The 17,004-nt window shown below is 36.1% G+C and overlaps 1 protein-coding gene across 1 annotated transcript in view; it reads right to left on the minus strand.

Moving 5' to 3' along the window:
• Window positions 1–17,004, minus strand: part of IL1RAPL2 (interleukin 1 receptor accessory protein like 2) — a 1,186,660-nt gene that overhangs the window by 316,325 nt on the left and 853,331 nt on the right. Inside the window, exon 6 of the mRNA XM_011380985.2 lies at window positions 5,993–6,067. Coding sequence (XP_011379287.1) covers window positions 5,993–6,067 — 75 coding nt within the window. The remainder of the gene's footprint in view (window positions 1–5,992; window positions 6,068–17,004) is intronic.

The following is a 17,004-nucleotide window of genomic DNA, read 5'->3' on the forward strand; positions in this document are numbered from 1 at the left end:
TAGATTTTTGTGTGTGTTTTGTAACTCGCTTTTGTATTTATACTTCATACATTACCACAGGCAGCTATGGCTGAATAGGCTTGCATTGTGAGAGCAATAGTTTTCAGATTATTTGTTAAGAACATGTTTGTTATCTCAAAATATATGATTATTTGGTTAAGATTAATCTTTTTTCAGCATTACAAAGTGAACACAATTTAGCAACAACCAAACTGTCATTACTATGTCAGCAAAAAGTATGTAAATTTCTAGAACCTTGTGGATGACTAATGGATTACACTATAAGAAAGTCAAGATGTTTATTTTCCTCTAGAGACAAAATATCTGTACCAATGTCTACTTCATGAACTAAAAAGTAAATGGTGGTCAATTTCTACTAAATTTTTTCATTTACCGTATTGATTTTAGAAATATTCAGAACTGAGAACAAAGTGTAACCCTCAAACATATGAACAATTATTTCAGACCATATTTTCTAAAACTACCTTGAAGCTAGTAGTTAAGTATTTTCCACAATATTTCTCATTTTGCATAAAATGCCCACATGAGATTCTTGTCCATGGGGAAAATGGAATTCGGAGAAATTCCATTTCTAGAGAAAATTAATTAATGGTTGTTCTGGTTATCTATTGTTGTTTAACAAACTACTACTAACTCTGTGACAAATGACAACTATTTTATTTCACTCATTTTTTTTTGTGTCAGAAATTTGAGATCGCTCATGTCCGAATATCTAACAAAGTGAAGCTCACTGAAGAAGAATTTGAAAACCCTTTCAAAGGCAACACCAGTAAAATTCAATATGTGGAAAGACTGAGTCAAAAATTATACATTTTTGTGGGGGCAACCAAAATGGCATAGATGATAGAGGCTCTGTTTATACCTCTGGTGACCAAATCAAAGTTGTGATGGAAACAAGGAGCATCAGCAAGGAAAAATTGTCTGGGATCTAGATGAACAAGCCATACAACTAGGGAGAAATCCAAGAAAGCACCCTTCTACGGCAGAAGGTAGGACAGGGTGAGGACTGGGGGCTGCTCGGTCTCGAGCAGCTGAGTGAGAGGGAGCCTGCGGCAGCAGAAGCATCAGATGCCTCTTACAGGGGCTGAATCTGGGAGTGGATTTTCATGGTGCAGGACCTGCTTGCTCTGAGCACTAGTGCCGATTTGGCTGTGCTCAGGAGGCACCAGAGACTTATAGGGAGACATTGTTGGAGTGAGGGCCAGGGCAATACTCGCCTGTACAGAAGTGCCGGCGGTATCCATTATTCCCTGTGGAGCCCTCCCCCTTACCAGTGCACCGGACATAGCCGTAAAGTCATCAAACTAGATAACAGAGGTCGCTCCACCCAGAGAATTCCCTGAAACCCTGCCTCCCTCAACCCGCAGCCACACACCCAAGGAACATCCAGGTATATCCTCAGCGAGTCAGGTTTCCTTGCTGAGCAGCACCTAGACTCACACTGGAGGCAGCTGGCCTCGGTTTTTGGTGTGGCCTTTTGAGGCGACTATAAGCACAGCATCTGTGGACTGCTTGCTGAATCTTAACAAGTGGCCCCAGAGGGGCAGAGGCTTGGGCTAAATTTGGCCTGCAGTTGAACCCCTCTCAGGACTGTGCCACTGGACACCTACTTCACAAATCCACACTAATAAGACCAGGAAACAGGGGCTTTGCTTAGTACATAGAAACAGACATGGAAAATCAGCCAAAATAGGAAGACAAAGAAGCAGAAACCATATTAGAGAATACAACAGATATAATGGAGTCAAGTAATCTAACAGATGCAGAGTTCAAAACACTGGTTATAAAGATGCTCAATGATTATTATTATTATTTTTTTTGGTTAAATTCAGTGAGAACTTCAACAAAGAGGTTAAAAAACATGAAAATGGAAATGGAAATTATAAAAGGGAACCAGTCCGAAATGAAGAACACATTATCTGAGATAAGAAATATATTAAATGGAATAAACAAAGGAATAAACAAAGTGAATAAATAAAAGGATCAAATGCACTATCTAGAGGATGGGAAAGCCAAGGACACTCAATCAGAATGGCATGAAAAAAGAAGTCAAGATTATAAAAATAATTTAAGGAGCATAAAGGACATTTTTAAGGGTACAAATATCCATCTGATTGGCGTAACTGAAGAAAATCAAGATGTTGAACAGCTGTTTGAAGAAATAATGATGGAAAGCTTTCTTAACCTGGTGAAGAAAATGGACATAAACCTCAGGAAGCTCAGAGAATTCCAAAAATCTAGGATCCAAAGAGGCCCACAGCAAGACACATCATAATTAAAATGCCAAAGGTTAAATACAAAGAAAGAATATTAAAAGCAGCAAGAGAAAAACAGTTACTTATAAGGGAACACCCATAAGACTGGCAGCTGACTTCTGAAACTATGCAGGACAGAAGGGCTTGGCAAAAAATATTCGACAGGATCTACAACCCAGAATAATTTATCCAGAAGAGCTATCATTTAGGGGTGAAGTACAGATAAAGAGCTTCCCAGACAAAAATAAGCTAAAGAAATTTATCACCACCAAGCCAGTATTACAGAAAGTGTTGGAGGGACTTCTTTAAGAAGAAAAAGCATGTATCAAAAACAGGAATAAAGAATGGTAACAACTACATTCCCATCAATAAGTACCTCAAATGGAAAAGAATTAAGTGCTCCAACTAAAAAAGTGGATGAATGGTAAAGAAAATAAGACCTCTACATATGCTGCCTATGAGAGACTCACTTCAGATTAAAAAGACACACACAGACTAAAAGGAAGGAGATGGAAAAAGATATTGCTTTGATGGACCTAGAAGGTATTTAAGTCAGACAGAGAAAGATAAACACTATATGATTTCACTTATATGCGGAATCTAAGGGATAAAAAGAACAAACTAATCAAAAACAGACTCACAAATATAGTAGACAATTTGGTGACGCACAGAGGGGAGGGGGTTTGAGGGACTGGGAGAATGGGATGAAGGGTTAAAGAAGTACAAATTAGTAGCTGATGGATGGTCACTGGAATGGGGAGCACGGCATAGGGAATGCAATTAGCATGAATACGTTGGCTAGGTGGAGGGTCAGGGAAGAGAGGGAGCAATTGGGGGGATCGTTTTATGAACTATAAAGATGTCTAACCAATATACTATATACTTGAAACTAATTAAAATAAATACATTAAAATAATAAATTTTGAGATTTGTTTCTGAACTACATGACATAAGCCAAGGCAGTTGTTGCTGTAGGAACCACTTCCAAGATGGCCTCTTCACTTACATATCTGGTGCTTTGGCGCTCATTGGCTTCTCATTCTCCACATGGTTTTTCATCCTCTAGGGCCTCTCCAAGTAGCTTGAGCTTCTCACAGCATGGTAGTTTCAGAGCAGACAAAGATACCCGAACAGAAGTTGCAAGGTTTCTTTTGGCCTAGCCTCCAAAATCCCAGAATATCACTTATGTCATACTCTATTGGTCAAACATGTACCTAAGGCTATCCAAGTTTCAAGGAGAGAGGAATGAGAAATTATGTTTAAATGGTAGGAGTGGCAAAAAAAAAAAAAATCTGTAGGCAACTTTAAATCTACCACAATGTTGTCTCAGTTTTTAAGTATTGGGATTTGGAAAAACTGAACTGTGACATGTGCTTCACCATTTGGATTGTATTGTTGTGTTTTTGGGTAGTACTAGTTTTAGTTCTTGTTAGAGTATGTCTAAATCTGAATGTGCTTAATAAGTTTGAAAAAATAAGGAAAATAATTTCCAGAAGATTTCATAATCTTACTGAATTCTGAAAGCTTTCCACATATAGACAGAATCCTCTAATTGCTCCAATTACCTTTTTTATCTCTTTTTTATCTTTGGCGTTTCCAAACCCTCATCATTCTGACTGCAAAGCTCCCACTGACAATGAAGAACAATTTGACATTTACAGTGTTCCTAATATCACCTTACTATTGAGGCATAAGAGTAAGTTACAAAATCATTTTTAGTTGTAAATAAATCGTTTTAAATAAATTTGTGGAAAAGTTAGTCACTTAAAATCAACCAGTCAAAGATCTGGTTTAACTGATTTTGTTTTTCTTTTTGAAATGCCAAAGATCTGGTTTAACTGATTTTGTTTTTCTTTCTCTGAATGACATGGTTGCTTTAGCCTCTTAAGGAAACAGCCATTCTGGGATGAAAAATGGGCAGGTCTCCACTTTTCTGTCAATAAAGTTGTTTCCAAGTGGTGTTACAAATTAAAAACTGATAAAGTTAAGCCTTGCATCTAATGTACATTGGAAGCAAATTACTTTAGTAGGTGGTGTTGGTAGTGGGTTATTTTGGCATATATACCTATGTTGAAATACACATTCATATGAAGCACATCTTAGAGACGTCCTGAATAGCACATACATGTGTTACAGCTAGTGCATCTGAATTAAATGTACTCCCTACAAGGGTCTGTCTCCTTGCTTTAGAGAATTACTGCTCAGACTTTTTTGTTGGTTTGCCTAATGGCAGAGGAGAATGAAGAAGTAATTACACAGAGGCATGAACACAAAGTTTACTCATATTTTATTCGAAATAGTGTGAATTTTGATTTCTACTCCTTAATATATGTTTTCATATAAAAGCAACTTGTGCACTTGAATCTCCATGAAAACAAATGGTACAAGATCATTTTATAGCTTCATGTAACCCCTGGCAAACCAGAGTATCCTTGAGGTATTTTTATCCCAGAGTGGATTGAAAGATGTAAATAAAATTACTGAGGGCATGTGCCAACACATCTAGGTTTGCTTTTAACAAAATGTAATGAGTGCAAAATAATACAAGCGGTAAGGGGAGAGCCATAGTCTAATACTTCAACATTGTCTACAGAATATTCGCCATTCCCACAGCCCACTCTTGACAACATGTTTATTATTTTTTCTTCTTTTTGTTTTAAAATATTTAACTTTGGTACTCACACTGCTAGGCTGCATTAACTACAATGTAATATATTACATTTTAGAAAAAATAAACAAGCTCTTAGGAATGTAATTTTCTCTCACCTGTTTTCAGATAGCAATAAGCCTCTAATAATTCAAGAGAATTGGAAAGATCAAAAGTTGAGCCCCAAACCTCCAAAATGAGTGAAATACTGGGGCCAACTCATCTGTTCTGGTTATATAATTAGTAGGTACCACCACGGTCACATATTTGAGTAAATCACATGCCCAAAATAAATCTAATACATTTCCAGCTTTATTTACTCAGTTCTCTTACTGAGAATTGAAGACTTTCTTAGAATTGAAGAGAATGAAACCCGATAGATGAAAGCTCACTCATATTTAAGTACATGACTTAAAGGCCATGATTTGAAAAATATATTGGCAGGCCTCTGAGTTTCAATCTTATAGTTCTTGAAATCTAAGGATTAGTGGTAGGGGACACAAAAAGAAGGCTCAATACCTTGTGTATTTGAGACTATAAAAAGATGATAGTACTCACAAATCAACTTTTTACTTTTCCCAACACCATATGATTCATAAATATTCAGGATCTCACCATAAAAACAACTTTTAAATAGCCATGGATTGTATCATTGGAAATAATATTATCAAACCAGTTTAAAGGCTTACTGAGGAGCTCTTTATTTTTAAAAAAGTGTTTGTTCTCCAAGAGTTCATGCTCCCTAAATTAAAAAAAAAAAAATGGCTGAAGTTTTCTGTACCAGTCATCAATGCATGACATTCACGAATCTATCAATCACAAAGTTAAAAACCTCTGTCCTACGGCACACTTAATACCCAGTGTAACCAATTAGCATCACTATTCTTTGATGCAATACAAACTCATTTCCTTAAACTGCTATTGCATTGGACTCCAGGGTTATAAATGAGTAGACGCAAATTGATTCACATGTAATAACAGTAGCAATAAACTTTTCTTGGTTCATGCAATTTTCCTCATCTGTTAACAGAGCAAATTTAGGATATATTATTCCCAGAAGGGGACTTACCCAGCTGGACATCTATAACACTTGGCTGATTCTCCATGGGGAACAATGGCTTGGGAGGCTTGTCTGTGAGTAAAGCTAGAAGAGAAAATGAAAGAAGGTAATGGAAAAATTGAAATAAATTACAGGTTAAGAAAGATTTTATCATGGGTGATATTTAATGCTTGTAGACTTGATAGAGTGTAAACATTTATTAGACAGTATTCCTACTTGAGTTGTTACTCTATCCATACAATATCTATTTCCCAAGCATATTTAGAGCATCATTGATCACAGTAAATAGGTCATTTCGACAGCTACACTTTCCAACAAAATCAAACATGTAGACTATGTTGAGTGGTTTTTATAAGCTTGTTAATGTAAAGAAATATAGATTTTTAAAAGTACAATCAGATAAATATTAAATCTCCATACCTCTATATATTCTTAGTGAACCCTAATGGACATTTCAGGTGGATTGAAATTTTTATGCCTCTGAATCATCCCTTACTCTCTACCTCATCATACAAAACAATATAATAAAGCACTTGTACTTTCATTAGGATAATTGATCAAAAATGCTGATAGAGCATCCTTTGTCCACCAAATCCTATGCTAAGTGCTAAGGGAGGAGGAAGTAAATATAAGCTCTAGGATTATGAACACAGAATGAGCACATTAAAATAAAGATGTTTACCTAGATTTATCATGATTATCACTTCATAAGTGATATCAATGTCTAATAACTATGTTGTACACATAAAACTAATATTGTATGTCAACTGTCATTGAAAAATAAAAAAAATAAATTTATAAAGAGGTAATAGAACAAAGACTACAACGCAATGAAAAATTGTATCATTTGAGCTGTAAGTCCGTATGTGGTAAAGGAATGGCAAAAAGAAAGGTCAGTATTGGTTGGCAGGATTGAGGAAAGTTTTATGGAGAAAAATGGGTCTCCTCATAGACCTTAAGGAATGGAGAAGATTTGGAAAGGCAGAGAATAAAGAAGAATAAATGAAAGAAAGGTTATCAACACAAATGAGGAACAGAGGTAGAACTTAGCAAGCATAGTGTGGCTAGAGGAAAATGATCTGGCTATAAGGAGTTTGGTGGGGTAGGGTACAGGGCAAATTGCTCATGATGTGGAGTAACTGGAAATGAAACTAGATAGATAAGATAGAGTTCAGTTCTGAAGGATCCTGAGAAATCCGCAGGGGAATTTGGACATGATATAGTAAACTAGAAGGACATTCTAGATTCTTGGAACAACAACAACAGAAAACTCAAGAGAAGTGCTATCTAAAGATGATTGGCTTGATGTACAGGATAGGCTGGGGAAAGCAAAACCAGCTAAGAGGATGCTGTAACAATGCTACAGCGGGGGGGATAAGGAGTCAAAGTTATGGAGCGTGGGAAAAAAAAAAGGAGAGGCACTTGGAAGAAAGAAATTTGAGAGCACTTGTCACGAAGATATAAAATGCTTTATGGCAAACCTTATATCAAGCTATTATTTATAACCTGAATTCTGTTTAATTGTTCCCAGATTTATGTCTTGCTTCAACTATCCGACTGAACTCATACTTATTAAAGGGAAATGTTTTATATGTCTTTGTAATTCACAGGAGACAGAATAGAGCTGGGCATATAAGAGAATCATTAAACCATCTTTAATTCACTGGCTTAAGAATTCCCTGCTGACATGAGAAAAGTTCATCTCATATTTGCAAGGAAGTTTAGAAGAGAAAGAGAAAGAAAGCTGACCACGTGTCAGGAAAAGTTAGGAAAATATATAAATTGGGATTTCCAAAATAGTTGTTGATGCACCAGAAATTCTTATTAAAGAAATTTACATAACATTAACTTCATCTTCCTGATATCCAAATTGATTGAAATGGGAAAATTTTAGTGAAATACTCTGTTTTCCAACAAATCTTTATTGATGGCCTACAATGCATCTTGTCCTTATGGAAACAAATAATATAGTTTTCTAACTAAGCTAATTTTGGCATAATAGACAAATATACAAATATATTATCTATAGTTTTCATTTTGTAAACATTTCAGTTACTCTTAATGATCTGATATTTAAATATTATTTGAAACATAAGGGATATACTTTAAACAAAATTTAAATATTTGAATTGAAAATCCTGTTTGTTAATATAGCAAAATACTGGAAACAACCAAATATTCACCAGTTGGAGACTGGTTAAATAATATTATGGTACTTTCATAAAATGACATATTATTATGCAACTACTTGAAAGAATTAGGTAAATCTATACATCGATTATGAAAATATCTCCAAGATATACTCTTCAATGAAAAAGCAAGGTTCTAAACAGGGTGTACAATATACCATCCTTTGAGTAAAATACATAAATATATAGCTTATATATTTATATACTTTATATATTATATATGTGTGTGCATGTGTGTGCATGTGTATGCATATATAAATTTATTTGTGTAAGTATGGAATATTTCTGAATGAATACATATGAAACTAGTAACAGTGATTTCCTCTGAGGAGAGGAACTAGGTGTATTTAAAACATAAATAAAATGAAAATTAAATTAAATTCAGCTGTCTACATTTTATTTATAAAAAGTTTCAGTTTCTTTGTAGAATTATTGTCAATTTGCCTCACACATCCATATTATAGACACTTAGCTTGATAAAAAGCTATTCTTAGTTTTATTTTCAAATGTGCCTTGCCTCCGAATCAATTAATTAAAATGGATAGGTGGGAAGCAATTATAAGTAATGTATTTCATGTTCAGCAATGAATATTTTGTCCTACTTTCATCAGGATATGAATTGGGAGTCATTCTTTTCCCTATTCTTACCTCTTGTCATGGATTATGGATATATTTACCCTGATTTTATTATTGTTAAATGTCAACTACTGAAATGACATTTATTAATATTAATGATAATTTAAGTTCCTTACATGTATAGGTGGATCATAATTTTCAAAGTGCTTTCAAATACATAAACTCACGTGATATACACAATGACCTTGGGAGGTAAGGAATATAGTTACAATTATGGCCAATATAGAGATGAAATTAAATAAAGCTTCCATTGTCTTATTCGATGCCCCCTGTGACAAAATGCCCCCATTAGCAGAATGGATAGGAAAACAGATATAAGTTGGAAGTAGGAGACAGGTGAAAACGCTCAGTACTGAATCAATGTTTTTAGCCTCTTTGACTATACACTAAGCTAAGGTTCCTAGGCCAATGAGAATGGCTTTGTGTCTGCAACATGATTCCTTATAGGACATTCCACACATGTATTTTTTTTTCTAAACCCATGAATGAAAGAAGATCAACTTGGACTTACCCTAACACATCCCAGTGGGATATATAGGAGTGGAGCCTCATTAAATTCCCATATCATTTCTAGGCCTAGGAATTGCCAAGAGGTTCAAAACGTTTGTGATAATAAAGCAGCAACTGCAGTTGTCCACTTGGATCCTGACCACCATCCCAGAGACAAATTTATCAGTGTCCAGCATAACCATAGCATTTGCGGATTAGCTAAGGCACAAACTACCATGGGAAGGCAAGCTTCTTTCTTTCTTTTCTTTTAAGATCTGATCCAAATTACTGTTTGGAAAATGAAGGGGAGGACTGTCAATATCAGGTCCTCTGAACAACAGAGTAGAGATTGACAATTATATTAGAAAACTTATCCTAGACCTCTAGAGGGACTAATTGGGGTCTGAGCTAGTCTTTGAATTTGCTGCTCAAGCTTCATGTTTTGATTGAAAGAATGGGAGCAAGGGATGCACTTTCATACTATGTTTCGCTCCACAATTCCTCCCCTGCATTTTCCTCTGTAGCTGTTTATGTTTAATTATACTTAAATATCATTGCTCTACTGAGTATAACATGACACTAGTCTTAATGTTCTAGTGAAGCGATTACTGTTACTGCCTGCTTTTTCCTAAAGCTAGGTTTTATGGGTTTGACACTGACTTTCCTGAAGAGAACATCCAAATAAACTTTTTTTTTCTACTGCCGACAAAGATTGTATCTCCCTGTACAACCAGATCAATTGGTCTGACTGAAATTATTGGTCAATTTCCATGAACTTAGTATAATAAATCAGTAGAATTAGTTGTCTGATTGAATAAAATCAGTTTATTTAACTATATTGTCTAAGTATTACAAACTGTTATTACAAGTTTCATTATTTTGTTGTTGTTGATTTGTCTGTTTAATTCGACTTGCCAGAGAGCCAAGTGGGAGGGAGTAGAAAGACAGCTTGATGCAAAGTATATGAACCCATATGCTTAGGATCATAAAGCAAACCATCAATTTCTGTGAATGAAACCATTATGGAATGTGTATGTTAAAGTCAATGAAATGGAAACCTCCAAATCCATTCAACACAAAAACATTGAAATCACATTTCAAAATCACTATTTTCATCACAACATTTAACCATTCAAAAGCTACCAATGTCTCCTACATTTACAACAGGATAAAATCTGAATCTGTCAGCTGGAAACACAAAGGCAGCCACAATATAACCTTAAAAAAAAACCCTTCCTTCCTCTTTACCCACTCTTCTTCTACTTTATCAATGCTATAGCCAAGCTACTTCCCTAATTTGCCCCATAACACATTGCATTAATTTCTAATTCTGCATCTTGACTTAAACACCCTCCCTAAGCTTGGAAACAAATAATAATAGTTACTATAGTTAGCATTTATTTAATATCTGCTGTGTGCTAGGCACTGTTATAAGTCATTTTACATTACCTTTTATAGGTAACTTTCCCAAAGTCAAGCAACTTTTGACTAGTAAATCTGAGATCTGAACTTAGTTCTATCTGATTTCACCATGCCTGCAATGCCTAAGACACACCCTTCCTTTTCACCATTTCAGGTCCTATCTATTGTCCAAAAGCCAGGTTAAATGATACATCCTCCAGAAATCCTTCCCTAATAAAAGCCTAAGCTAATCTTTCCTCTCTTCGAAATCCTAAAACATTTACTACTTCCTTGGACAACTCATTTGGTTCATAGCATACATTGCTTTAAATACAAATTAAGTTTCACCTTATATGGGTATGTCTATTCTCCCTGAATAGATTTATAAGCTCCAGGAAGACAAGGGTCATGCCTCATATAAACCAATAACTAAGATCGTGTCTGACACTGTGGAACAAATGACAATCTCCAAATCAACTTTACCATGGTAGTCTTTCTTTAAAAACAGGTGATTCCCATGTAGTTCTTAGGTTATAATGAACAGAAAGAAACTCTTGCTAATTTAAGCAAAAAGGGAATGTATCAGAAGAATAGTTCAAGGATGGACAGGATGTCTGGGGAACTAAGTTTAGAGACAGAAAAGAAACCAGGCCAGGTCTAGATGTACAGGCAAAAGGGACTACACAATAATTTCATCTTGATCCCATTAAATTCTATTGGATTGAATTAATTATAACTGGTTTTGCATTTTTTAACTGTTTTTCTCTCTGTCTTGTTCTTTGTCCTTGTGTCACTTTGATTGAGATTCACAATCCCAAGAAAGAGAGGCTGAATGGACAAGTTTTGAACTCCAGCCTAGCCAAGGCTGCGTGCACACCCTGAGGAAAAAGAAGGATGCCCTAAAGCAGGATTTCTCAACCTCAGTACTATTAACTTTCAGTGGCAGACATTTCTCTGTTGTAGGCGACTGTCCTGTGCAATGTAGGATGTTCAGCAGCATCCCTGTCCTTTACTCACTAAATGCCAGTAGTTCTCTCCCCCAATTGTGATAACCAAAATTTTCTCCAGACATTGGCAAATGTTCCCTGGTGAGCAAAATCGGCCCTGGTTGAGAACCACTGTCCTGCAAGGAATTTAGGCTGCCTGATGTTATAAGGGAATTGAAGATCTTTGGGAAGAAGACTTGGGAATAGTCTTAATGTGGGAAAATAAAATGGAGGTCCCTACTAAAAAAAAAAAAATAGATCAAGCGAGAGACAGGGGATTTTGTTAATATCCTTTAAGGTTCCCAGTAACTATAAAGAGAGATTAGCCAAGTTTAGCCAAAATAGTTGACTAGTTTCAAGATTTCATAAACTGAACAGAGAATGAATCCAGAAATTACTGAGCTCTGGAGACATCATAAGCAGTATTATTTTTTGGAAATAAATATCTTTCTGAATTAACTAATAGAATTTAGAATTCTGAATAATGATGCACATATTTTACTGTTCACTTAGTGAATCTGAAGTCCCATATATTATAAATCTTTCATTTCTAAGATTACTAGTTTGAGAGTCCCTTAATTTAGATAATCATCTTGGAAAAATACAAAATAAACATAATTATTTAACATCATTTTTAATCCTGTAAACCTATGAACCGAAACGGGACCACTCTTGAATATGTGTTTCATTTATTATAAGCTTCATCATTTTGCACACTTTACTTCAATAAAGTTTCTTCTCTAGCAGCTTTTAGGCACCCAGGTTTGTTTCTCTCTAATCAAAACATACTACAAAGAAGTTTCTATGATTTAAAGGTTATTATGAACTTAAGACATCTGTACCTTCTCTTCTAAGTCTGGTTGCTTTCGAGAGTTTCTCTAAATGTGGAATGATAAGCTTTACTCCTTAGAAGAGGGTTAAGTAGCAGGCACACATTAGGCCCAAGACCCTTCCTTAAACTCTTGTTTTCACATTGGTGTTAGCCAACAAACAGGGTGGCCTTCAACAGAAGTTGGTGAAAACAAGGCTATTTTCTTCAGGATTCCAACCAGTATTATTATGAGCGATTCCTCTACTTCTTAGCAACATCTTAGAAATGATAGTCTGGGCATATTTTAAATTAAAAAAAAAACACATCAATTCATTAAAAGTCAAGCCTTGTTGTCACTTCAGCCTGTTATTACCGCCATCAAGTAAATGTTATAGAAATTAATTTCTTATTAATATTTTTCCACCAAAATTCTAATATTGTCTGCCTTATTTAAAATAGGAAGTGGCAGGGGGCCTGGGCAGAATGGCGTAGATAATAGAAGCTTCTTTATTTATCCCTTCTTGTGACCACATTAAAATTGACGGAAACATGGAACAAACAGCAAGCAGAGCCACCTGGGGATCTAGATGAATAAAAGCCCCACAACGAGGGAGAGAAATAAGAAATCACCCTGCAATGGTTGGAGGTAGGAGGTGGGGAAGATGTGAGGCTGCCTGGTCCCAAGAGGCTGAGTGAGACAGAGGCTACAGCAGCTTCAGCTGACAGCTACAGATGCCTCTTAAAGGGGCTGTGTCCACGACCGGACTTTCATGGTGATGGACCTGCTCGCTCTGAGCATTGGTGCTGGGTTGGCTGCTGGGGGTGGGGGGCACCAGGTACTTACAGGGGGACACTGAGTTTTTGGAATGAGGGCTGAAGGTGAGGCTTTCTCCCAGGCAGAAGTGATAACAGTATCCACTGTTCCTCTGTTGAGCCCTACCCACTTCCAACATGTGGACACAACACCGCCATAGCTGAGACATCATCAAATTGGATAACAGAGGATTCCCTGAAATTCCATCTCCCCCAACTTGTGGACCTACCCAAGCCACATTCAGTTATGTCCTCAGCGAGTCCTGTGACAGTTGCTGAGCAGTGCCAAAACTCACACTGTGTCAGATGACCTTGGTTTCAGGCGTGGCTTCTTGAGGCAACTATAAGTACAGTATCTGTGGCTTGGCTGTGGCTACACTTGGCCTGCAGCTGAACTCCTCTCAGGACCATGCTGCTGAATACCTATTTCACAAAGCCACACTAATAAGATGTTTGATTAGTACATAGAAACAGACACAGAAAGGTAGTCAAAATGGGAAGACAAAGAAGCAGGAACCATATGAAAGAACACAACATAGATCAAGGAAAAATGGAGTCAAGCAATCTCTCAGACGCAGAGTTCAAAACACTGGTTATAAAGATGATCAATGAAATTAAAGGAAGTATAGATGAACTCAGAGAAAACTTTAACAAAGAGATAAAAAACATAAAAATGGAAATTGAAATTATAAAAGGTAACCAGTCAGAAATGAAGAATACATTATTTGAGATGGAGAGTATATTAGAAGGAAACAACAGAGTGGAGGAAGAAGAGGATCGAAACACCTACATAGAAGATGGAGAAGCTAAGGACATCCAATCAGAATGGCAAGAAAAAAGTAACCAAGAATAAAATTTAGGGAGCCTATTGAAAAAAAAATTAAGGGTAACAATATCCCTATGACATGGATATGAGGGAGAACAAGAAGTTGAATATATATTTGAAGAAATAATGATAGAACACTTCCCTTACCTGGTGAATGAAATAGACATACAACCCCAGGAAGCTCAGAAAGTCCCCTAAAATATGAACCCAAAGAGGCCCACATCAAGACACATCATAATTAAAATGCCAAAGGTTAAAGACAAAGAGAGAATCTTAAATGCAGCAAGAGAAAACAACTAGTTACCTACAAGGGAGTTTCCATAAGACTGGCAGTGGATTTCTCAAAAGAAACTTTGCAGGACAGAAGGGCTTGCCACAACATATTCAAAGTGTTGAAAACTCAGGATCTACAATCAAGAATTCTTTGTCCGGCAAAGCTATGATTTAGAATTGAAGGACAGATAAAGAACTCTCCAGACAAAAATGAGCTAAAGGAATTCATCAACACCAAGGCAATGTTACAAGAATTGTTGAAGGGATTTCTTTTTTTTCCCCTCTTTAATTTCTCCCTCCCCCACTTCCACCCCTGGCCCGTGGATGTTGCCATTTCCCCTTAAGAGCTTGATCTCTGAAGGGCTGGATCTCTGAAGGTGGGGTGTCCCCTCCCACACACTTGTGGCATGCACTTGGGGCCTGGTGTACCTGGGTTATGGTCCATGGTTCCACCTGGGCGCAAACCCAGGACCTTCTGCATGCAAAGCAGATGTGCTAACCACTACACTCTGGAGCCACCCCCGGGAGAGACTTCTTTAAGAAGTAAAAAACATGTATCAAAAAGAGGAAGAAAGATGGTGACAACTACATATTTAACAAGTACTTCAAATGAAAAAGAAATAAGTGATTCAACCAAAAGATAGAGTGGCTGAATGGATAAGAAAACAAGACCCCTAGATAAGCTGCTTACAAGAGACTCACTTCAGATTTAAAGACACACACAGACTAAAAAGAAGGAAATGGAAAAAGATATTGCCTTGATGGACCTAGACGGTATTGCGCTGAATATAGTAAGTCAGATAGAGAAAGACAAATACCACATGATTTCAGGTACATGTGGAATCTAAAGAACAAAATAAACAATAACAACAAAAATGGAAACAAATTCATAGATACAGAGAATATTTGAGGACTACTAAATGGGAGTGGGGATTGCGGGAACAGCGAAAAGGGCAAAAGGATTAAGAAGCCTAAATACATAGATATAAAACTGTCATGGAGATATAAAGTATAGCATAAGGAAAATAATCAACAATGCTGTAAAAAAATATGTAAAGGGGAAGAGGGGTAATTGATTTAGTGGGGTGACCACATCATGAGTTATATAGATCTCTAATCAGTTTGTTATAAAACTAAAACTAATATATTATTGTATGCCAACTATAATTGAAAAAAATACTCATTGAATTTTACAATGTAAATATGAGCAACTAATTTTCTATATTATACTTCAATAAATCTGGAGGAAAAATAGTGGGAAAAAAACAGGAAGCGGCAGACTTCCTGTTTTTTGCTTATTAACTCCATCCAAAGTTAATATGTATTCTCTAGGTGTTCCGGCTATAATAGAAAGGCAGTGATGGGTTCAGGAAAAAATAAAACTGGTGATTCCCAGTGTTATTTTGAGATTTGTTTTGAAACTATTGGTGGCTCAACCTTCAAACATTTTGATATGCATTTCCTATACATCCCTACCCACATTAGGAATAATTTCCTTTAGTAAGTCACTATTAACTGATAGTGATGGCTCATATTCCTCAGATGTGTATTTGGAAGGTAAAAGTATTGAGAACCACAGAGTCAAACAGATAGGAAGTTATATTGCTAGGATTAAATGTTTTTAAAATGAACACATTCTAGTTGCATTAAAAATACTCCCATCATCATTTAAAGCCATTGCAAATATTTGCCTTTATTTAGCATAGAACTTAAACTCAGGAATTTTCTTTCAATGAATAAGTGATCCTTTAACAGGTAGATGCTAAGTTACCAGGGAAGTGCTGGGTAATCTACCTAGCCATTGCCCTTGGCTCAGAGTCCCCATAGCAAGTACTCTGGGTATCTCGCTCAAAGTGTCTTGCCTTGTAATTCAGTGGATGTGCCTTGCAAGCAATGAATTGTCTGGGCTGCTTTAAAGTTGCCCTGAGGTGCCCTTTCCTCTAGATTCCAAATTTATTTCCACTAATATTTGAATTTTGAGCAATGCAAGAGCTTTAGGAAAGCTTGACCATAAAGGCAGGACAATTTCTTCTCAATACCATTTGACACGGGGCCCTTCTAAGGAGAGAAACATGTTTATTCAGCACAAATCTACCCAGACATAAAACAACTTTTTCGAACTTGAAAAGAAAACTACCTTGGGGAAAATGAAAACTTAAACTGAGTTGTGATGATAAATTTTTTTCTCTTCACAGAGCATGCTTTTTCTTCACTTTGTCTTTTTCCCTTCAAGTAAGATTTTGCTTTCTGTCTCTAAAATAGTACTCCCTGGACCCTTACCTTGTTTATGTCTAATGCATTCCAAATGTGATTACTATCAGAGAAATTATACAAGATAGTATATTTCTGGGTTCCATATAGAACTTGGGATGCAGTAAGCACTAAAATAAATACAAGAGTTTAAAAATAAAAGATAGAGCAATTTAAAATTTTTCCAGCTTTCTGAGATATAATTGACATATAACATTGTGTAAATTTATGGTGTGCAACGTATCGATTTGATATATTTATGTATTGCAATATGATCACCACCATAGTGTTAATTAACATCTCCATCAGGTCATATAATTACCATTCCTTTTTTTTTTTTTTTTTTT

Source organism: Pteropus vampyrus, unplaced genomic scaffold (assembly GCF_000151845.1).
Source record: "Pteropus vampyrus isolate Shadow unplaced genomic scaffold, Pvam_2.0 Scaffold419, whole genome shotgun sequence".
NCBI lineage: Eukaryota > Metazoa > Chordata > Mammalia > Chiroptera > Pteropodidae > Pteropus > Pteropus vampyrus.